The sequence below is a fragment of the Ictidomys tridecemlineatus genome, chromosome 2 (genome assembly GCF_052094955.1).
Source record: "Ictidomys tridecemlineatus isolate mIctTri1 chromosome 2, mIctTri1.hap1, whole genome shotgun sequence".
NCBI classification, from domain to species: Eukaryota; Metazoa; Chordata; class Mammalia; order Rodentia; family Sciuridae; genus Ictidomys; species Ictidomys tridecemlineatus.
Window position 1 is genome coordinate 187970795 of NC_135478.1, and position 20036 is coordinate 187990830.

Below are 20036 nucleotides of genomic sequence, written 5' to 3' on the forward strand. Positions count from 1 at the left end.
CAGCACTTCATTCCATTAAATAGTATATAAGTACTCCAGTGGGCTGGTCAGTGAGGAGTTATAAAAGCAGAGAAGGGTGGAAGAAAGCAGAAATGAAGAACATGAAGTAAATTGGTCATCTCAAAGTTACTTTTTTTGTAAGGCAAAGACAGAGAGATAGAAAATAGAAGAATAAGTAATTGGTTAACACCAGGTTACTTCAGGTTACTTTTGTTTTTGTGGTTTTTTGTTTTTGTTTTTGTTTTGCTAAGTTGGCCTGTTTAGGAAACAGGCTCTGCTTGCTTGCTCTCTCCCTCTTTCTTTCCTGTCTCCTCCCCTCCCGTCTCCACCCTTCCCCTCCCCTCCCCTCCCCTCTGGGTTTTCAGAAGAGATAATTTGTTTGTTTGTTGATATGGCTTGTAAGCCTCTGTGACTCCATTTTGATTTTTAGTCTGACCTGTTGAGTTTCAATGCAGGAACCTGGTTCAAAGCAGTGTCTTCTTGAAAAATTTTTTAAGTTATTCTTTTTAGATAAACATGACAGTAGAGTGTATTTTGACATATTATACATACATGGAGTATAACTTACTCTAATTAGGATCCCTTATTAATTTTTATGAAATAAAAGTAATAGAAAAGCCATGCAACTAAATTAGATTTGTACATTTCACTGACTAGCAAATCTATAAAATGAAACGTCTACTAATCACATTATATATAGCATATTCTTAGTATTCTTTCTAAGTGTCTCCTGATTCACAAGACATAATTTGACTTCCAGTGACCAAAAAATCAAGTTGAATTAACAGTTTTTAGTCCTGTTCTCAGCTTAGTGAATATACACAAAGGGCTTTTGAAATCTACCAATTAACTCTTGACTGAATATAATAAAATGTATCACTCATTTCAACAGCCACTTTAAAACTTAGTGACTGAGGCAATTGTGTGTTTAATGGTTGTGAATGTCTTCTTCCATGCATGTTTATAAGCCTCTAAAAGTAATATACCAAGTGTTATACAGTTTGTATCATGTGAGTCATTTACTTCAGCTGTTTGACAACCATTGAGAGGCTCCTAATGCATTCAGTGGTTTAGAGACAGATTGAATTTATGTATAAGACACATTCCCTGGCCTCATGGAGCCTATACTATATTCCAGTTGAAAAGGCAAATTTAAAAATAAATGATTAAATACTTAGGTTATGTACAGACTATAATAAATACAAGTATAAAGACAAAGCAGATAAGAAGGTAAAGAACACATGGAACAGGAAGCAGAAAACTCTTCTTACTTTTTTTTTTTTATATTTTTATGAGTCCACCATAATTATACATGATAGTGGGATTCATTATGACATATTCATACGTGCACATAAAAGTTTGCTGCATTTCATTTCCCAGTGCTTCCTCTTTTTCTCTTCTCCTTTTGCCTGATCCCCCTCTCCTGTACACTACTAGTCTCCCTGCTACTTATTTATTTATTTTAATTGGGGCATTTTAATTATACATAAAATGGAATTCGTTGTGTTCTGTTTGTACATGCACATAGCATAATTTGCCAGTTTCATTCCTCAGTACCTTCTTCCCTTTCCCATTTCTATTCCCTCCTTCTTGATCCCCAAACTTTCCTTTAGTCTGCTTCTTGTTCTCCCATATGCTTTCCTGAGATTCCTTTTGTTTATTTCTTATTTCTCTCTAGCTTCTGCATATGGGAAAACATTCAACCTTTGACTTTCTGTTCTGTTTATTTCATTTAGCTTGATATTCTCCTTTTCTATCCATTTACCAGCAAATAACATAATTTCACTCTCCTCTATGATGAATAAAACTCCACTGTGTATATATACCATATTTTCTTTATCAACTTTTGTTGAAAGATACCAAGGATGACTCCGTAACTTGGCTGTTGTGAATTTTGCTGCCATAAACATTGGAATGCAGGTATCACTATAGCATGCTGATTTTAGTTCTTTTGGATAAATACCAAGCAGTGGGATAGCTGGGTCATATGGCAGTTCCATTTTGAGTCCTTTGAGGGAACTCCTACTGATTTCCATTGTGCTTGTATTAAATTGCAATCCCACCAACAAAGTATAAGTGTTTATTTTTCCCCACATCCTCACCAGCATTTCTTGTTATAGTCTTGATGCTTGCCATTTTGACTGGGATGAGATGAAATCTCAGTGTAGTTTTTGATTTACGTTTCTCTGATTGCTAAATATGTAGAAGGTTTTTCATATATTTGCCCACGTATTGACTATTTACTTGCTTATTTGGTGTTAAGATTTTTGATATTATTTCTGTCAGAAAGGTAGATGTGAAAGACTTTCTCCCAATTTTTTGGTTCTCTCACTCTCTCACTCTCTCTCCCCTCCCCTCCCCTCCCCTCCTCCTCTTGTCTCCTCTGCTCTCTCTCTCTCTCTCTCTCTCTCTCTCTCTCTCTCTCTCTCTCTCTCTCTCTCTCTCTCTCTCTTGTTTTTTTGTTGGCAGGGGGAGTTAGTGGGAATCACACTCAGGGGCACTGGACCACTGAGCCACAACCCCAGCCCATTTTTTTTTTTTTTTTGCATTTTATTTAAAGAAAGGTTCTCACTGAGTTGTGTAGTATCTTTCTTGCTTTTGCTGAGGATGGCTTTGAACTCACAGTCCTCTTGCTTCAGTCTCCTGAGCTGCTGCGATTACAGGTGTGTGCCACCTCACCTGGCTCGGCTCTGTTTTTATGCTCTTGTTTCCTTTACTGTGCAAAAGCTTTTTAATTTGATGATGCTCCATTTTCTGATTCTTAGTTTTATTTCTTGAACTTTAGGAATCTTACTAAAGAACTCAATGCCTATGCCTAAATATTAGAATATTGACTTGTGTTTTCTTCTATGAGTTTGCAAAATTTCTGATCTAATTCCTATGTCTTTGATCCACTTTGAGTTGTGGAAGATTTTAGAGGAAACTCCTAGATAGATAGCAATCTATCTAGTTTCATTCTTTCACATTTGGATATCCAGTTTTCCCAGCACCATTACTTAAAAAAGGCTATATTTTCTCCAGTGTATGTTTTTGGCACCTTTGTCAAAGATCAGATGACTGTATCTGTAGGGGTTTTCCTCTGTTTTCTATTCTCTTTCATTGATCTTCAGGTTTGTGTTTATGCCAATACCAAGCTGCTTTTGTCATATAACTCTGTAGTAAAATTTGAGAATAGGTATTGAAATGCCTCCTGCTTCACTCTTCTTGCTCATAATTCCTTTGGTTATTTATTCTGGGTCTCGTATTCTTTAAAATTAATTTGGTCTTGTGAAGTATGTTATTGGTATTTTGATAGGGATTGCACTGAATCAATATTGCTTTGGGTAGTATAGCCATTTTGACAATATTAATTGACTGCCTATCCCAGAACATGAGAGGTGTTTCCATTTGCTAAGATCTTCTTCAGTTTCTTCCTTCAGTATTCTATAATTTTCATCGTAGAGTGCTTTCACCTCCTTGATTAGATTTATTCCCAGGGGTTTATATTGTTGTTAAAGCTAGTGTGAATTGAATTGTTTTACTGATTCTTTTTCACTGGGTTCGTGATTGAGTATATAGAAAAGCTATAGATTTTTATATGTTGATCTTGTATCCTGGTACTTTACTGGACTTGTTTATCAGTCCTAGAAGTCTTTTAGTGTGGTGTTTTTTCTTTTATTTCTTTGTGTGTGTGGGGGGGGAAAGATCTTCTAAATATAGGATCATATCATCTGCAAACAGAAATTATTTGACTCTTCTTATATTTGAATTCCCTTCACTTACTTTACACACCTGATAGCTCTGGCTAAATTTAAAAACTATAAGAATAGGAGTGGTGAGAGTGGACAGCTTGTGTTGTTCCTCATTTTAGAGCAAGGGCTTTCAGTTTTTCCCCATTCAGTAAAATGTTAGCTTTGGATTTGTCATCTATAGTATTTATGATGTTGAGGTAAGTTACTTCTGCCTTTAGTTTCTTCAGTATTTTTTAACATGAATGGGTACTGAATTTTGTTGAAGGCTTTTTCTATATCTCTTGATGATCCTGTAATTTTGTCCTCAATTGTCCTTATGTGATGAATTACATTTGTTGATTTGCATACTTGAACCAACATTATATCACTTCAGTGAAATGTAACTTGATTATTTTGTACAATCTTCCATTTAGGTTTTTTATATCATCTTGGTTCAACTTGGGTGGATGATATGTGTGTAAAAATTTGCCAATATTTTCTACCTTATTGATATATAAGTTTTCAGAAGTCCCTAATGATCCCCTGGAATTCAGAAATGTCTGTGGTGACATCTCCTTTTTCATCTCTAATTATACTGACTTGGGTCTTCATGTTTTGGTTGGTTTGGCTCAGAATTAATTTTGTTGATCTTTTCAGAGAAGCAACTTTTTGTTGCATTGATTCTTTGTATTAAGATACCTTTTTTTAGATGAAGTTTTATTGAAAAATCTGTCAAGTGGCATTTGAACTGAAAAACCAAAGGAAGTGAAGGAGGTAGCCTTGCAGAGGATGTTTGAGGCAGTTGGAATGGTAGCTATAAAGTTGTATAAACTGTCAATGAAATCTGAGAAATGACCAGAAACTGGATTATGTAGGACAAATCAAGAACTTCAAATTTTATTCCCAATAGGATAAGAAACCACTGGGGAAATTTGAGCCAGAGAGTAGCATTTTATTCAGTGCCACAAGTAACTATAGGCATATTGATCTGTATTGAATTGTTGAAAATCTCTATAATCAATATACATAGTAAAATAGCTGACTTTTATTGAGCTGTATTATACATACCAAGTTCTGTTCTAAGTATGTGCATAGTCGCATTTAATTATTCTAGGAATAGCTACTTGCATCAGTTGTCACAATTTACTGATAAATAAATAGTGTTTAAAGTAATTTGCTCAAGTCCTTCAGGAATAACTGGTGTGACCTGCAGAATTGAACTAAGCTATTTTAGTCATGCATGTCATTACAGTTTATTAAGAATTGCAGAAACCCAGATTGGGATTATAGCTCAGTGGTAGAGCACTTGCCTAGCATGGGAGTCACTGGGTTTCATCCTCAGCACCACATAAAAATAAATATGAAAGATGATATATCATGAGCTCTGTAATGTTTTGAACAATCAATAAAAAAATGAAAATTAAAAAAAAAGAAAAATAAAAGTTAAATTCTAAAAGAAATTGCAGAAATAAGTTTTTAATCATATATGAATTTACTAAGTTAAAATGCATGTGTTAAACCCTTTATGCAGAAAACCTCATGGATAGAGACATTGTTAAGTCAGGCATTTTACTTCTGTTCTATCTTTTAAAATGTTAGTTTTATTTGTTTTTTCAGTTCTAGGGCTTTACCTCAGGGGCACTCTTCCAGGGACCTAAATCTCTAGTCCTTTTTATTTATTTGTTTGTTTAAAATTTGGGACAAAGACAATAAATTGCACAGGCTGGCCTTAAACATGCAACCTTTGCCTCAGCTTTCTGAGTAAATGTGATTACAGGCATGAGCCACTATGCAAGGCTAGAATGGTGCTATTTTTAAATACTTTCTTTGCATTGTTAAATAATTGAAATAAATTTTAGATATCTACCTATGAGTTATTAAGGGAAATGTTTAACCTTATGGAATATTTAATCACTAAAAGTTTATTCAATTTATTTGCAATAGTTGAACTTTTTACTTCATTAACTGAACTCAAAACATTACTCTTAGCCAGTTTGGTTTTTTTAGCTTACTTTCAAACTTGTATTTCAGTAACTCAGTGAGTACTTAATATGTTAGAAGAATACTTGAGTAGATCATTCTAATCCAAGCCCAATGTTAAAATGAAGGACTCTGAATCCTTGAGATTCTTCCACTTGTTGGCCATCCACTGCAATATGTGCTGTGCTAATAATCCTAAAGATTCATGACTAGGAGAGTCTACACGTTCTTCATACATCATCCAAATAAATTTGCTATTTTCCATAAAAATAATGTTGTGATAGCTTTGTATCTAAGACAGACCACAAAAGCTCCATCAGCCCCTTTAGCTGATGGCCTGTTCTAGCCTGGTCTTTATCATCAAGGAGAAGAAGAATGAGTCTGGGTGAGGTCCTCACAGAATAAGAAAGCAGTTCCCTAGTTTGAGCAAAAAAGAAGTGGTTCCAGTACCAGTGCTAGATCCTTGGGCTCTCAGGACAACAATGGGAGAAGATTCCAGGCAGTAGGTCAGACAGCAGCCCAAAGATCATCTTTAGCATATAGAGTTCCTGAGGGCTTGAGGCTGGCAGGCAAGGCAACAAGAGTTCAAGAGTTAGTGTATAGCTTTATTGTTTAAATAAGTGCAATAATGTCCAAATTATTATTTCTGTGTCAATAAATGAGGACTTGTCTTTATTTGAAGTTAATAATCAAAACTGATATTGACTTCTAAAGTTTCAATAAGCTAATTTAAAAAATATATCTCTACTACAGTGTGTCTCTTTATGTATAAACTGTAATTACTCTTGAATTCTGGTTATTCCCTTATACCTGTTCTGTAAAGAGGCTCTCGGCAATGTTTAAAATTATCTCTAATGTGAAGAAGTCCAATTTCTTATTTCTGAATGCTGGGTATAGATGTACAGATGGGCAGATTACTCATACATTCTAATGTACACATTCCATTAGATTTCATTTCAGATATTGCCAATCTTTTGTTAAAGGTTTTCATTCCATATCATCAAATCATGTGTGGTTGTATTGGTTACCGTTTAAAATATGACCAAAAAAGTTTATCACTGGGAGTAAATTACTATCACCCTATTGAGACTAGCATAAACAACAGATGTTGTTTGGGGAATTTTATATGAGTGAATCAATAATAACTATCTTTCATAGCTCTAAAATTGAAAATAACTTAGTTCTTTAAAATTCAGTGTCAGAAAAGGTTGGGATGAAATTCCTAGATATAAAGCATATATGGCTTTAAGTGAATACCTATCCCAGTTTTATTTGTTCAGCTAAAGCCCTTTTATTTTTCATTCCGTTTTGAGTTTTGTCTTTCAGCACAAGCTATCCTAAAACTATCTCTGGACAGCAGAAGCTTTTTCTCAGATTCTGCATGAGTGAAACACTGAGCAAAAGATGAGGGTTACTGCTCCAAATGCCACAAATCTAAGGACACATTACAACTTCCACTTGGACAGTAGTAGAGACCACAGTTCCTCTAGTAAACTCTATTCTGCAGAAAAACACTGTAGAGAAAAATAAATAAAAGGGTGATGGCCCATTGTTTAGGTCACTTGTTTCCAGAATCCCTTTGTCTCACAAAGCACTAACTGACATGTGATGAGCTTCCTGAATAGGCTGTGAAGACACAAGAATAAAAGGCATTGGTACCAATTGTGATAATGAGGCCAGTGTCCCTTACTAATAAGCAGAAATGTCGCACTGTAAAGGAAATAATTCTGATGACTCTGATTTAGACCATAATTGTAAAAGTTGGATTTAATTTGATTTTTTTCAAAGAACAGATCTCCTTTAAACACAATGAGGACAGTTCTAATCCCCACTCCCCCCAAAGTCAGCCTATAGCTCCATCTACCCATCCATCTATTCATCTGTTTATCTTTAGAGCCCTCTGCTGGAAGCACGGAGCATGCATTTTTATCATATCCAAGATTTCTATATTCAAAGAAATGTAATGTAGCTCTGAAATAGATAAATGCATTACTTTGACCAAGTTTTTTCATGTTTGCACCAGTATCAATAGAGTAACAGTAATTTACTCACAGTAATTAATTTTTTGTTCAGATTTTAAATGGTAACCAACATAATTATACTTCATTGATCCAATATTACAAAAAAATTTATCGAAAAATTGTGCAATACCTGAAATAAGAGACTCATAGTGTATTAGAATGTATTAATGATCTGAAAATGTGCACGCTTGTTTTTCCCTTTACCTATATAATTTATTTATTTATTTATATTCCACCATATCCTACGAGTGATATTAGACTAACTAAATACAAAGGGTTTATTTCTACCAAATGGCCTTTTCAATGAAATTTTATGTTTTCAATGAATGTTTTCTGTTTTTCCCTTTAAAAACTCCTGCAATCTGAGGACTGATGAGGTGTTGAAATTGAAGACAGATTATTATGAAGTTGGGTTTTTGCTGTTGTATGATTTCAAAATCAATCTTTAGGAAGTATAGGCAGTTTGGCAGGATGGCTGTAATGAATAGAGCACTCTTGTCTTTGGGAGTGAAACAAGATTAAATTGCAATACTAGTTTAAAATCTCAGGGATAGACTTTCAGTAAATCTTGAAAATCTGTATCCTGTTTCACTGGTATGAAACAATTCATTCCTTGTGAGAGAAGCTCTACCTAACAATCCATAGCCATTTGGATTAATTTGGTGAGCTCAAGGGTTCTGGCTTAAAACTGCACCTGGCTACCAGTACCTACTATATTATTTCCCACTAAAGTACTTTTGAAGTATGAAAAAAAACTTAAAATACCAGAAAAAAAAAATAGAACTGAGTCTTTCTTTGTTAAGAATTTGGAAAATTATTCCCTTACCTTCAGGGTCAATACAGTGTTAGGCCCACTTATAGGAGGCATTCCTGAAATTAGGTAGAAAACACTATCATCCTTCTCTTACTGTCTTCCAAATGATTACAAAAGTAAGATTTATACCAGTTATAAAATTATGGGGGAAAAAATTGAGGTATTTAGACTCTGCTTTTGCAGCACATAAGATTTTCCTCTGCTCCCTGCTCTTATGTAGCCATTTAGAGAATGCAGCTAGAAATATATGAGCAAGAAGTTGTTGCTGATTGGTGAGACTGCAATCCAGGTGGAGATGGACATAGGAAGAGCCTGGTGCAGTTTATCCTCATGCATTTGTCTACTGTGTTGGATGGGAGAAGTCCATTCCACTTCAGCTATTCTTAGATCCTGGAGTTTAACTAGCAAGTATAGACATCAGCTTGTCCTCCACTCAGTGGACCCCTTAAAGAAGGGGTCCAGAAAAAAAACCGGTAGCAAGTAAAGGCAGTAGAGGTTTGCACCTTCTGCTTCATTACAAAATTCTTTCTCCGGTTTCACACCATATAACAATAATAAAAAATTAACATGTCTTGGGCAGGGGATGTGGCTCAAGAGGTAGTGCACTTGCCTGGCATGCGTGCGGCCCCGGGTTCGATCCTCAGCACCACATACAAACAAAGATGTTGTGTCCGCCGAAAACTAAAAAATAATAAATATTAAAATTCTCATTCTCTCTCTCTCTCTCTCTCTCAAAAAAAATTAAAAAATTAACTTGTCTATGAAAGAAAACCACAGAACAGTTGTCATTCCAAGAACCTAGGGAAAATTATTTACTAGTGTCTTAGTCCTTTCAGATGGCTACAACAAATGGCATAGACTGGGTGGCTTATAAACAAATTTATTTCTCACAATTCTAGAACCTAGGAAGTTCAAGATCTAAGGATCAGTCGATTCAATATCTGGAGAGGACCCGTTTCCTAGTTCACAGTGTTTTGCTGGGTTTTTATGTGGTGGAAGGCACAAGGGGTCTTGTAGGCCTCTCTTATAAGGGCACTAATTACTTTCTAAGGCCCCACTTACTAATGCCATCCATCTTACAAGCCAGGGTTTTAACATATGGATTGAGGGATGGGGAACATGAACATGAGACCACAGCAACTAGAAAAATATGTACAAAATATTTGGAAATTCATATTCTCTGTAGAATGTGAGTGGACAGACTGAAGAAAACTGTAGAGTCTGAGCTAAGATTAAACAGAACAGTGTTGGAAAGGACGTAGACATATAAGGAACAACTAAAAATGCAATGGCATGAAGTTGTACTCGCAACAAGAGCAGAAATGAAATGGTAAATATTCTATTCGATACCATGCAAGACTAAAGTTTAGGAGCTCTCCCAGAATGTGCAGGAGAAGAACAGTGTTATAATAATGATGAGTTAAGAGGACAAATGTCCTTACAGAGAGTAGAGAGGCAGAACTTAAAACATTACAGATGTTCCTCAGAAATAGAACCAGAAAAGGAGACATTCTGAAAAGCATAATGGAAGAAAAATTGCATAAGCCCTGGAAGCCTAATGACCCATATTCCACTTAAGATTGGGAGAAAGAGGCCCAAGCTACACAAATTGGGCAATTTTTTTGTTGTTGTTCTACACCTGGGATTGAACCTAGGGGTGCCTAACCCAGGGGTGCCAAATTCCCAGCCCTATTTTAAGATTTTATTTAGAAACAGGGTATCACCAAGTTGCTGAGGGTGACTTTGAACTTGTGATCCTTCTGCCTCAGTCTCCAGAGCTGCTGCTATTATAAGCATGAGCCACCATGCCTGGTTTGGGTGACATTTTTTTTAAATGACAAATATAAACATATATTCCCCAGACTTTCCATTCTCACCAATACAAATTAGAGAAGATGATTATTTAATAATAATTCTTTTGGTATGAGGGATTGAACCCAGGAGTACCTTACCACTCAACAATGATAAGTTGCTAAGGGTCTTGCTAATTTTCTGAGTCTCTGATCCTTTGGGATCACAGGTGTGTGCTACCATATCTGACAATAGTAATTCTTTAATAATAATTTATCCCTAAAGTCTCATGGAGCCATAACCCTATAGACTAGAGGTCAACCTTAGTTGGATTTTCTAGGATATTCTCTCTCCTGTGTCTTTGGAGAAGTTCTCACCCAAGTCTTGGTCCTTGCCTATACCTCCACGTTTCTTGGCTCACAAACCACCAATACCACAGAGAATAGTCCAGGCAAATGCCAAGTTCATCCTGTGGCTGTGGGATCTAACATCCTTGGGAAGCTCCAGTCACTGTCTTTGCAGGCATTGGTAAGGCTTTTATTTAAGGCTTACCAAAGTATAGGATTTAATTTCAAAGAATATCACTGGTGTCTAGCAAATATGTTGTCTTTCAGACCCTAAAACACAGCCCTAAATGAAGGAACCTCTCCTTGATGGACCCTTCTCTACTTACCTCACCATCCATCCGACAATTGGTAGTGAAACCTGAATTTCCCCCTTTGAAAGAAGTCATTCAAGCATGTCTTGGTTTCCCTGGATGACAAAGTTTAAGTCTTAAAGTCCCCAGATATAGGAGGAGTTCCCTCTTTAGCACATGCTAAGGGTTTCCCCTGAAGCCTCCCTTTTATATCCCAGAATTTTTCTCTTTCTGTAACGAAGAACCCAGGGCCACATTTAGGACATACCATCAAGGTTGTGGCCGTTCCCTGTGATGTGAAAGGGGCAACTTCATGAGAGTGAAATAGAGGAATAATAATAGTAGAAAGACACATGTCTTTACACTGTCCCAAGTTTTAGAGAGAGCAGACCTTTCCAGGCTTAACACTTCCCTAAGTCCTGGTGGCTCAATCTTCACACGCGTAAGCAGTATCAACTGTATTGATTAAGTTGGAACTTCGACAGTCTGGGATTTGATTTGATTTGTTTTGTTGATGCAAGACCTTTCAAAGAAGAAAACTTCTATGAAGTCTGTGTGCTAGGAATGGGGCACAGACCTGGAATGACTGAAGTGGAAAGCTGACCTCCCACATTTGGCTGCAGACTTACCTGTCTCTGCCCTGGGTAGATGATAATTGGCTCTCTGTCCAATGGCATGCTGAATCTCCACATGTTCTCTTGATATTCCTAAATATGATGATAAAGTTTAAAATATCCTAGAGGCATCCAGGCAGGATGTTTTGTTGTTTAAAAGTAAAAGTGATCCATCTCTACCTAGATGTAATCAAAACACTGAATTTCAGGATGAAATAATATATAAAGTTGACCCAGGAGTTTTATACCCATCAAGTAGTATTTTACCCAAGACATCTGCATAAAGATATTCTTTGACATACAACAGCTGTAAAATGATCTCACTCATATATCCTCCCCCCCACACAAGTACGTAAACTAAAACCTGAAAAGAAAAAGGTTTAACAGTTTTTGCTTCTCAGTGTTGACACTATCAGAGATTTTTAATCTACGTTCTATTTTCCAAAATTTCCTTAATGAAATGCATTGCTGCTCTAACTATTAAAAAATAAAATAAGCATTGGGAAATTCAAAGTAATGAGCATCTGCAAGAGATAAAATCCTCTAGTAAATTTCTCAGCCACCATGCTGAACCTTCTGTAGAAAATGGTAGGAAGCAAATAAATGTTTGCTTTTCATTAAAATGTCAGCTGTTGCTAAAGATTCTTTGCCCATGTTTCACATTAAATGAAAAACTTCAAGTGCCCAGTGAATAAAATGATCCCTAAGACATTTTAAACTTTACAACCAGACAATCTGAGGATAACTAGAGAAAGGGAATTCCATCCCTACATACCCCCCCCCCTTTTTTTTCCTCTTTTCAATGTAGCATCTTCACCTAAGGGCTTTTCTTGGTTTGTTAACAGGTTGAGCAATATCATAATGTCATTTTCCATGGCCCAGAAGGAAGCCTGCAAGAATACATAGCACATCAGCTTGCACTCTGCATGAAGGTATTGATTTATTTCATACCATCCCCTTTTACTTGAAAATTGGAAAGTGTGTAGAACTAATCATTCTGTTTTGTTATTATAGCACAGACAACTGGCTGCAGGATTCTCCTGTGAAATAGTGAGAGCTGAAGTGGATGCTAGTTTCTCCAAGGAACAGCTAGTAGATCTGTTCATCAGTATCGGTAAGACAATTTCAGCAAGCTTGATGGTGATAACTCAAAGGCATGCCCTTCAATGATGCTATTAAAAGGAAATAAACTTTGTTGCTTAGAAAAAGGTTTAAGTCAACTTTTTAGTTATTTGGTAGATGTGGGGTGAAAGCTGAGAACCCAGATGAATGCTTGCAAAAAAATTATTTTTATGTGCATATTATTGCATTTGTTGAGCACCTTGCATTCTCTTCTTTTTAAATCCTTTTTATAAATCAGTAATTTCTGTGAGCACACTTATAACTGGCACCAGTAGTATACTAAGGGTATCAGGGGGAGTGGAAGCAGTTCATCCTTGTGGGACTGGACATTGTCTTTGGTGCTGTCTAGAATTGCTGGTGCATGGTGATGTTAAAAAAAAATTATTTTTTAGTAAATTTGGTTATTCACAAATTCTCTACATTCAATACACCCCTTAATTGCCTTTTTTATCTCACTGGTATGCCATTGATTGGCTGTTTGGAAAATGCATTGTGTACACTAATCAATCTCCACAACAGCACCATGCAAGTAGGTGTCATTGTTTCTACTCATTTATGGACTTTTCATCCTTGTCCATAGCCTGACTGTGGTCATATCCCATTGACCTTTTTTTATCCATTCCCATTGGCACACCTATTTTCCTGTAATTGACTTCTTGCCTGTGGCTTCTCTTCTCGGAACACTCATCACTAGCCTACAGACCTCTGACTGGAAGTTGTTTGTGGTTCCTGCAACCTACCCCTCCACTGCCCTTGCACTGAGTCCGTGCTATTCAAGGTCTTCCATTCTGGAGCATAGATCTACCTGATTTTCTTTTAAACCAATGGTCTGTACTTCAGCAAGATGTGGCATTTCTTTCTTCTTTGTGTGTCCTTTGCATTTCCACTCCATGTCTTTGTGAAGACTACAGCTGCCACTAAATAGCATTACAGCATAAACACGTGAACTCCCTCACCCTTCCCACACACACTGTGACTACCACATGGCAGGGACTATGTTGAACACTAGCGATAAAGTAGACATCATCCTCTGTCCCACTAGAAACTAGGGGAAAGCCTCTGTTAAAATGCTTTACAGGCACCTCAAGTGGAGGCTTCTCTGATCCCTCCATATCCCCTTAGGGAACATCTGGAGATATCTTTTTTACCCCCATATTGACTGACTATACCTGAAGGCAGTGAAGGTATTGATTTGGTTTCTGCTTTGCCCCGTGTGTGTGTGTGTGTGTGTGTGTGTGTGTTCTATTCTGAGGCCCTTGAAGGCTAGTACTATAGCTTATTCTGTTTAGCCTGTGTATTAATCACCAATATTTATGGAGTGAATGGGTGAATTTTCTGATGCAAGAAACACTGTAAGCAGAAAAACAAAAAGGCCAGATGGGGAATTCCTTTTCAGGTATCAGAAAGTGGGAGAACCGGCTTAAAGGTAGAAAGCAATACATGCAGAGAGGACAGGAGTTGATAAGGAAGTTATTGATGACAAAGCATAATGATAAAATGCTTTGGACTTGGAAAGAAAAGTTTTTGTTTGTTATTTTTTCTTCAATTATTTTTAGTTTTCAGTGGACCATTATTTTATTTATTTTAGGTGTGGCTGAGAATCAGACCTAGTGCCTCACACATGCTAGGCGAGCACTCTGCCACAGAGCTGCAATGCAGCCTCTGGAAAGAAAAATTTTTGAGCAATAGACTAAAACAGATAAAAACTACTGTAAGGAGAGGAGTAGGAAATGCCATGTCTTTGGATACAGAAGGATTTTTATTTCTATATTTGACTTACACATTTATTAAATATTTATTAAATCTTCCTTCACTTTTAATAACAAAACTAAAGCATTAGTATAAAATTCACCTGGTAAGAGCTTGACTGCAACCTGCCATGTGAGCAGCTGGAACATTCTAGATCCCTTAGTTTGCCTTCCTCCCCCTGGAAGCAGTCTGTGTGTCCTGTTGAATCCATTCCCTTTGTCTCACCTCCTGCTCTTGCTCTCCATCTCCCCTGCCACCCACAGTAAGGAGACTGTGGAGGCCTCTGTTGCTCTTCTTATTTCCCCAGGCCTCACTCCCACCAAGAACCCTATGGAGGACTTCAGGAGGCTTACTCTAGGATACAAAACCACTCATGAGTGTCCCCACTATTACACTCCAGAGGCTCCAAGAATGAAATCTAAAGTTCTCGGAATGTTATGTCTTGAGCATTATGTTGTCAAGCCTCTCATCTTGCCCCCACTAATGTCACTCTTCATATTCTAAAACACCCTTCACCACCGCCACCATCTTCTCCATAGGGCCCAAGCTGTTCACTGATGACCTGGGAAGAAATGGGGAACTCTTCAGTTTTGAATTTAAAGGTTTAACCAGACTCTGATCAGAATTTATGTAGACATAAAAGAAGGCTACTTGCCGCACTTTGTATGTGTAGATTCCTTTTGACCTGTGGCCAAAAAGCCATTTGGATGCCCAGCCCGAATTCTCCCTTGTGTTTCCATCCTCATGATGTCCGACCCACTGCTAGGTATCTCAGAGAGGATGCTTCACTTATCAGACACACCAGTCCTAAAAGAGCCATCACTATCATCCCCTTTTCCAACCATACTCTTGGTTATGTGCTCTCTGTCTCCAATAACTGCACACCCTCTTCCTCTCTGTCCCTTTCTGTAAGTCAAACACCATGCCTTATTGAGTCTCTCTCAAAAATGCCTTTGTATTCTGTACCTTGGTTCTGGGAGAGGTTCTCTTCACCTCGTGCCTTCATCACAGTTGTAAGAACTGAGTAGAAATGTTCTCTTATTTCTTTTCCCACCAGTTGATGTCTTCACCCAGAGTAAGGACCTCAGAGCAGGTGTCTAGTCCTGTTTATGCCCCTCTGTAAATAATTCACTGATTCCCTGGTTGATCCCCCAAAGTCTCATTCTGGATCTTCCACTTTGCAGTTTTGGCTGGATTTTGAGACTTCAGAAGAGCAAGTCTGATGAAATTCCAGTCATGGGGAGCTTTACAAAATGCCAGTGCACCATACCCCATAGAGACTGATTAATCAGAGTCACTGAGAATTTCAGGGGAGGATCCCAGGTGATTCTAATGTGCAGCACCCTGCTACTCTGATGCTGCCCACGGTGGTGACTCTCTGATCCTATTCCATTCATGTGGCACCACCCCAATCCCCCAGCCCAGTCCTGGCTTGAGGTATGTATCAGCTCTGAGCTCTTAGTCAGTGCACCTTGATTTGTTGCCCCATTTTTTGTGTGTTGGAGCTGTGAACTGCTTCGTTTAGAAAAACCTCTCTTAAATCTAGGAGGCCTTCCTCTGACCTGTCCATCTGTTAGGATTCCATTCCTCAGAATAGGGCTAATAAAAATCTACTTTTCCCCTAGTTAGAATCCCTCACCTCCAGCATGCCATAACACTTAGCACATAGCACATGTAGCAAGGAGGTATAGATAAACATTTTTTTGATGCAGTTAATTATTCCCTCTAACACTTTTAATTAGTTGGAACAGCTTCAAAGGCACTTGAACTAGCAAATAAGGGAAAACCTGGAGGCTTTCAGTTTTAAATTATATAAAAATATATACAAACCATTAACCTGGTGTTTTGAGTTTTTTAAATCATTGAGTAGAAAAGGTTTGTAATGGTTGTTTAAACCAAGTATGCATTTATTATATGTCCACAATACACTTATTTTGAATAATATTTGAACTCTGGGAAGCATAAGATTCTAGCATTCTTATTGCTAGCTGTGTTAAAGAGAATCCAGCACACACCCCATTGCAATAGCCACCTACAAGTACAACTAAAATTGAAAGGTGGCTGTTATTGTTTCTAGTCTTCTGGTTTTCAAAGCTTTGTGGCATCCAGGAAATCTTTTTCAGTCTAAGAAGAGAGCCATTTATAATGTTCAAGGATTCTTTGGAAATTTGAATGCGTTCTGTATGAATAACAAGAAGGAATAGAGTATCTTCTCCAAGTATTTGTGAAAAGCAGAATACTTGAAAATATTATTCTTCAATACTTAAAATTGTTTCTTTTTTCAAGGTTAATTTGAATAAGACTGGAAAGTTTTAGAATTCATCTAAAAAATTGAAATTTAATTTTTAAATGGTATATAGGAAGGACTACATAGATTAAAATCTATATAGTAAATCTATACAGTAAAATATTAATAAAATTTGAGTACTTCATAATGCTAGCACTGTTTAACTCTTTTGTGCAGGGACTTATTCATTTCCTAAATACAATAATAATAGCCCATTACTTTGCATCTTTTAATTTGAGTTGATAGGAAAGCAGTCCCTCCCATCCCAAGTAGAAGGAATGCTCAAATAAGACTTATAAGTCCTAGATGTTTTTCCTTCCTTACTATTGTTGTTCCTAACACCTTAGTCCAATCACTTCAAGCTCTGTGAGATTGTGAAATGACAGGAGGGATCTGCTTTTCTCTCTGAGGACCCATTCACATAATTTTATGAATATTTTATGTATGTGTAATTTAAGCATTTTAATCTTTTGTATTATGAAAGAGACATATAAAACACTACTTATACTTACAGATCAATGAACAATCTTTTGCAATAATCATTTTTTAGTTTTGGTTTATAGTTTGACTACCTCTATGTAAGTGCCTAAATTATATTTTTAGTGTTTCCTGTTTTGAATTTTACATGTTGAAATAATAGATTTTATGGATAATATTAGCACATATTTATGGGATACATTATGGTAATCTAGTATATGTAAACAGTGTGTAATAATATAATCAAGAGAGTAAGCATTTCTACCTCTTCAAACATTTATCATTTTTTATGTGCTGGGAATTTTGTATTCTCCTTTTCATTTTGAAATATAGGTTGTTTTAGCCAATTGTTACCCTACTGTGTTAAAGGAGAACCAGAAATAATTCCTCTACTCTTAATTATGCCTTGTTGTCTCTTATTAGGCTTCTTTTAATCCCCTTTATCCCCAACCATTCCTAGTCTCTAGTGACCACTTCATTCCATTTTGTTTTTCTACCAGATTGACTTAGAAATAATATTCTTTGGTGGTTTGCTTAATATATTGTTTGTAATAGTCTTCTATTCCATTATTTAGAGTTGTAATTTGTTCACTTTCATATCCATTGCATGAATATATTCCTATTTACTTATCATCCTATTATTGATGGCCATTGGGTTGGTTCCATTTGAAATCTGTTAGGGAGCCAGGAATCTCATGTGCACTTCCAACAGCAGTAAGGAATGTCAGACTCTCTTCCAGAGTCATACTCCCTTAGCAATTTCAGAGTATGCCCATCATACCACTTTTGGATAACACTTTATATCTTCCTTCTTTTAAATTTTTCTCAGCAAAATATCTGATAACTCTATATACATATCTACCTATTCAAGAGCAAAGTTATCTATCTTCTAAGGTCTTCTTTAATTTCTTTCTATATAGATGTATATAGAGTATGTTCATGCCAATTCGTGCCTTTATACATGTGCTTTGTTTTGGGGTGTTTTTTTTTTTGCATTACAATTCTTATTACACATGTATACCACAATTTTTCATATCTCTGTTTATATATAAAGTATGTTGACACCCAATTTGAGTCTTTATACATGTACTTTGGATAATGATGTCCATCACAATCTACTACCCTTGCTGACCCCCAAAACAAATAACCCAATCAATAATGGGCCAAGGAACTGAACAGACACTTCTCAGAAGATGATACACAGTTAATCAACAAATATATGAAAAAATGTTCAACATCTCAAGCAATTAGAGAAATGCAAATCAAAACTAAGATTTCATCTCACTCTAATCAGAAAGGCAGCCATTAAGAATATATACAACAATTAGTGTTAATGAGGATGTGGGGGAAAGGCACACTCATACATTGCTGATGGGATTGCAAATTTGTACAACCAATCTGGAAAGCAGTATGGAGATTCCTTGGAAATGGAACCACCATTTGACTCAGCTATCCCAGTCCTCGGACTATACCCAAAGCACTTAAAAATAGCATACTATAGGGACACAGGCACAATTCACAAACCAAACTGTGAAACCAACCTAGATGCCCTTCAGTAGATGAATAGATAAGGAAAATGTGGTACATATACACAATGGAATATTACTCAGCAATAAAAGTGAATAAAATCATGACATTTGCAGTAAATTGATGGAGTTGGAGAATATCATGCTAAATGAAGTAAGCCAATCCCCCAAAACCAAATGCTGAATGTTTTCTCTGCTCTAAGGATGCTGATTCATAATGGGGATGGTGCTGGGGGTGTAGGGGTGGCACACATTGAAGGAATAGATGAACTCTAGATAGGGCAAAGGGGAGGGAGGGTTAGGGGGAGCATAGGGGTTGGAAAGGCAGTGAATGAGATGGACATCATTACTCTACATGTATGAAGACACAAATGGTGTGACTCTTTATATACAATCAGAGATATAAAAAATTGTTCTGTTTATATGTAATATGAATCGAAACGCATTCTGTTGTCATATATAACAAATCAGAATAAATTATTTACAAGATCATCAAAGCAAAAAAAAATGCCAGTTTATATAGGTTCTTGTAAAAGCTTTAATCCCTAATTTGCTTTTTGATCACAGCTTGTCTGATTCCAATGAAACAATCTCCAGTTAAGAAGAAAATCATCATCATCTTAGAGAATTTGGAAAAATCTTCATTGTCTGAGTTGTTGGGGGACTTTTTGGCACCTCTTGAGAATCGCAGCACTGAAAGCCCATGTACTTTCCAAAAAGGTAAAGGTAGTAGACAGTCCACTCTACCAGCTCTGTGATACCCGCTAGCCCTTCTGTTCCCCAGAATACCAGTTAGGCTTCTCATTTCTCTTTATTTAACTTAACTTTAATTTGGACTTATCCCATACTATGACTTGCTTTTGGCTTGTTTTAGGAAATGGAATGTCTGAATGTTATTACTTTCATGAGAACTGCTTTCTGATGGGAACCATTGCCAAGGCCTGTCTCCAGGGCTCCGATTTGCTGGTACAACAACATTTCCGCTGGGTTCAGCTGCGATGGGATTGCGAGCCCATGCAAGGACTGCTACAGAGGTTCTTAAGAAGGAAAGTCATGAATAAGGTAACAAACAGCAGCTGCATCCTGGTGCGGGAGGTTAGTTACTAGGAGATTCGGGCTGGAGTTCCTCTTATTGTGTGTCCTCAGGCAGATGCAGTCTGTGGAAATTCAGGGGAAAAATAAGATAATGAATTTAGAACTTATAACAGTTTCTGGACTATATTAAGAATAAGAAAATTTAAAAAGATTTTACTGTTGTTAGTGGTAGATAGTACATGGAAAACACATAGCAGTCTTTGGAGCATATTA

At 36.8% G+C, this 20036-nt stretch overlaps 1 protein-coding gene across 6 annotated transcripts in view; it reads left to right on the forward strand.

The window, feature by feature from the left end:
• The window catches only part of Cttnbp2 (cortactin binding protein 2), a 140804-nt gene that overhangs the window by 101263 nt on the left and 19505 nt on the right, over nucleotides 1-20036 (forward strand). For all 6 annotated transcript variants that reach the window (XM_078040320.1, XM_078040316.1, XM_078040318.1 and 3 more), the window contains 4 exons: nucleotides 12413-12499; nucleotides 12582-12681; nucleotides 19296-19448; nucleotides 19603-19790. In XM_078040320.1, coding sequence (XP_077896446.1) covers nucleotides 12413-12499; nucleotides 12582-12681; nucleotides 19296-19448; nucleotides 19603-19790 — 528 coding nt within the window. The remainder of the gene's footprint in view (nucleotides 1-12412; nucleotides 12500-12581; nucleotides 12682-19295; nucleotides 19449-19602; nucleotides 19791-20036) is intronic.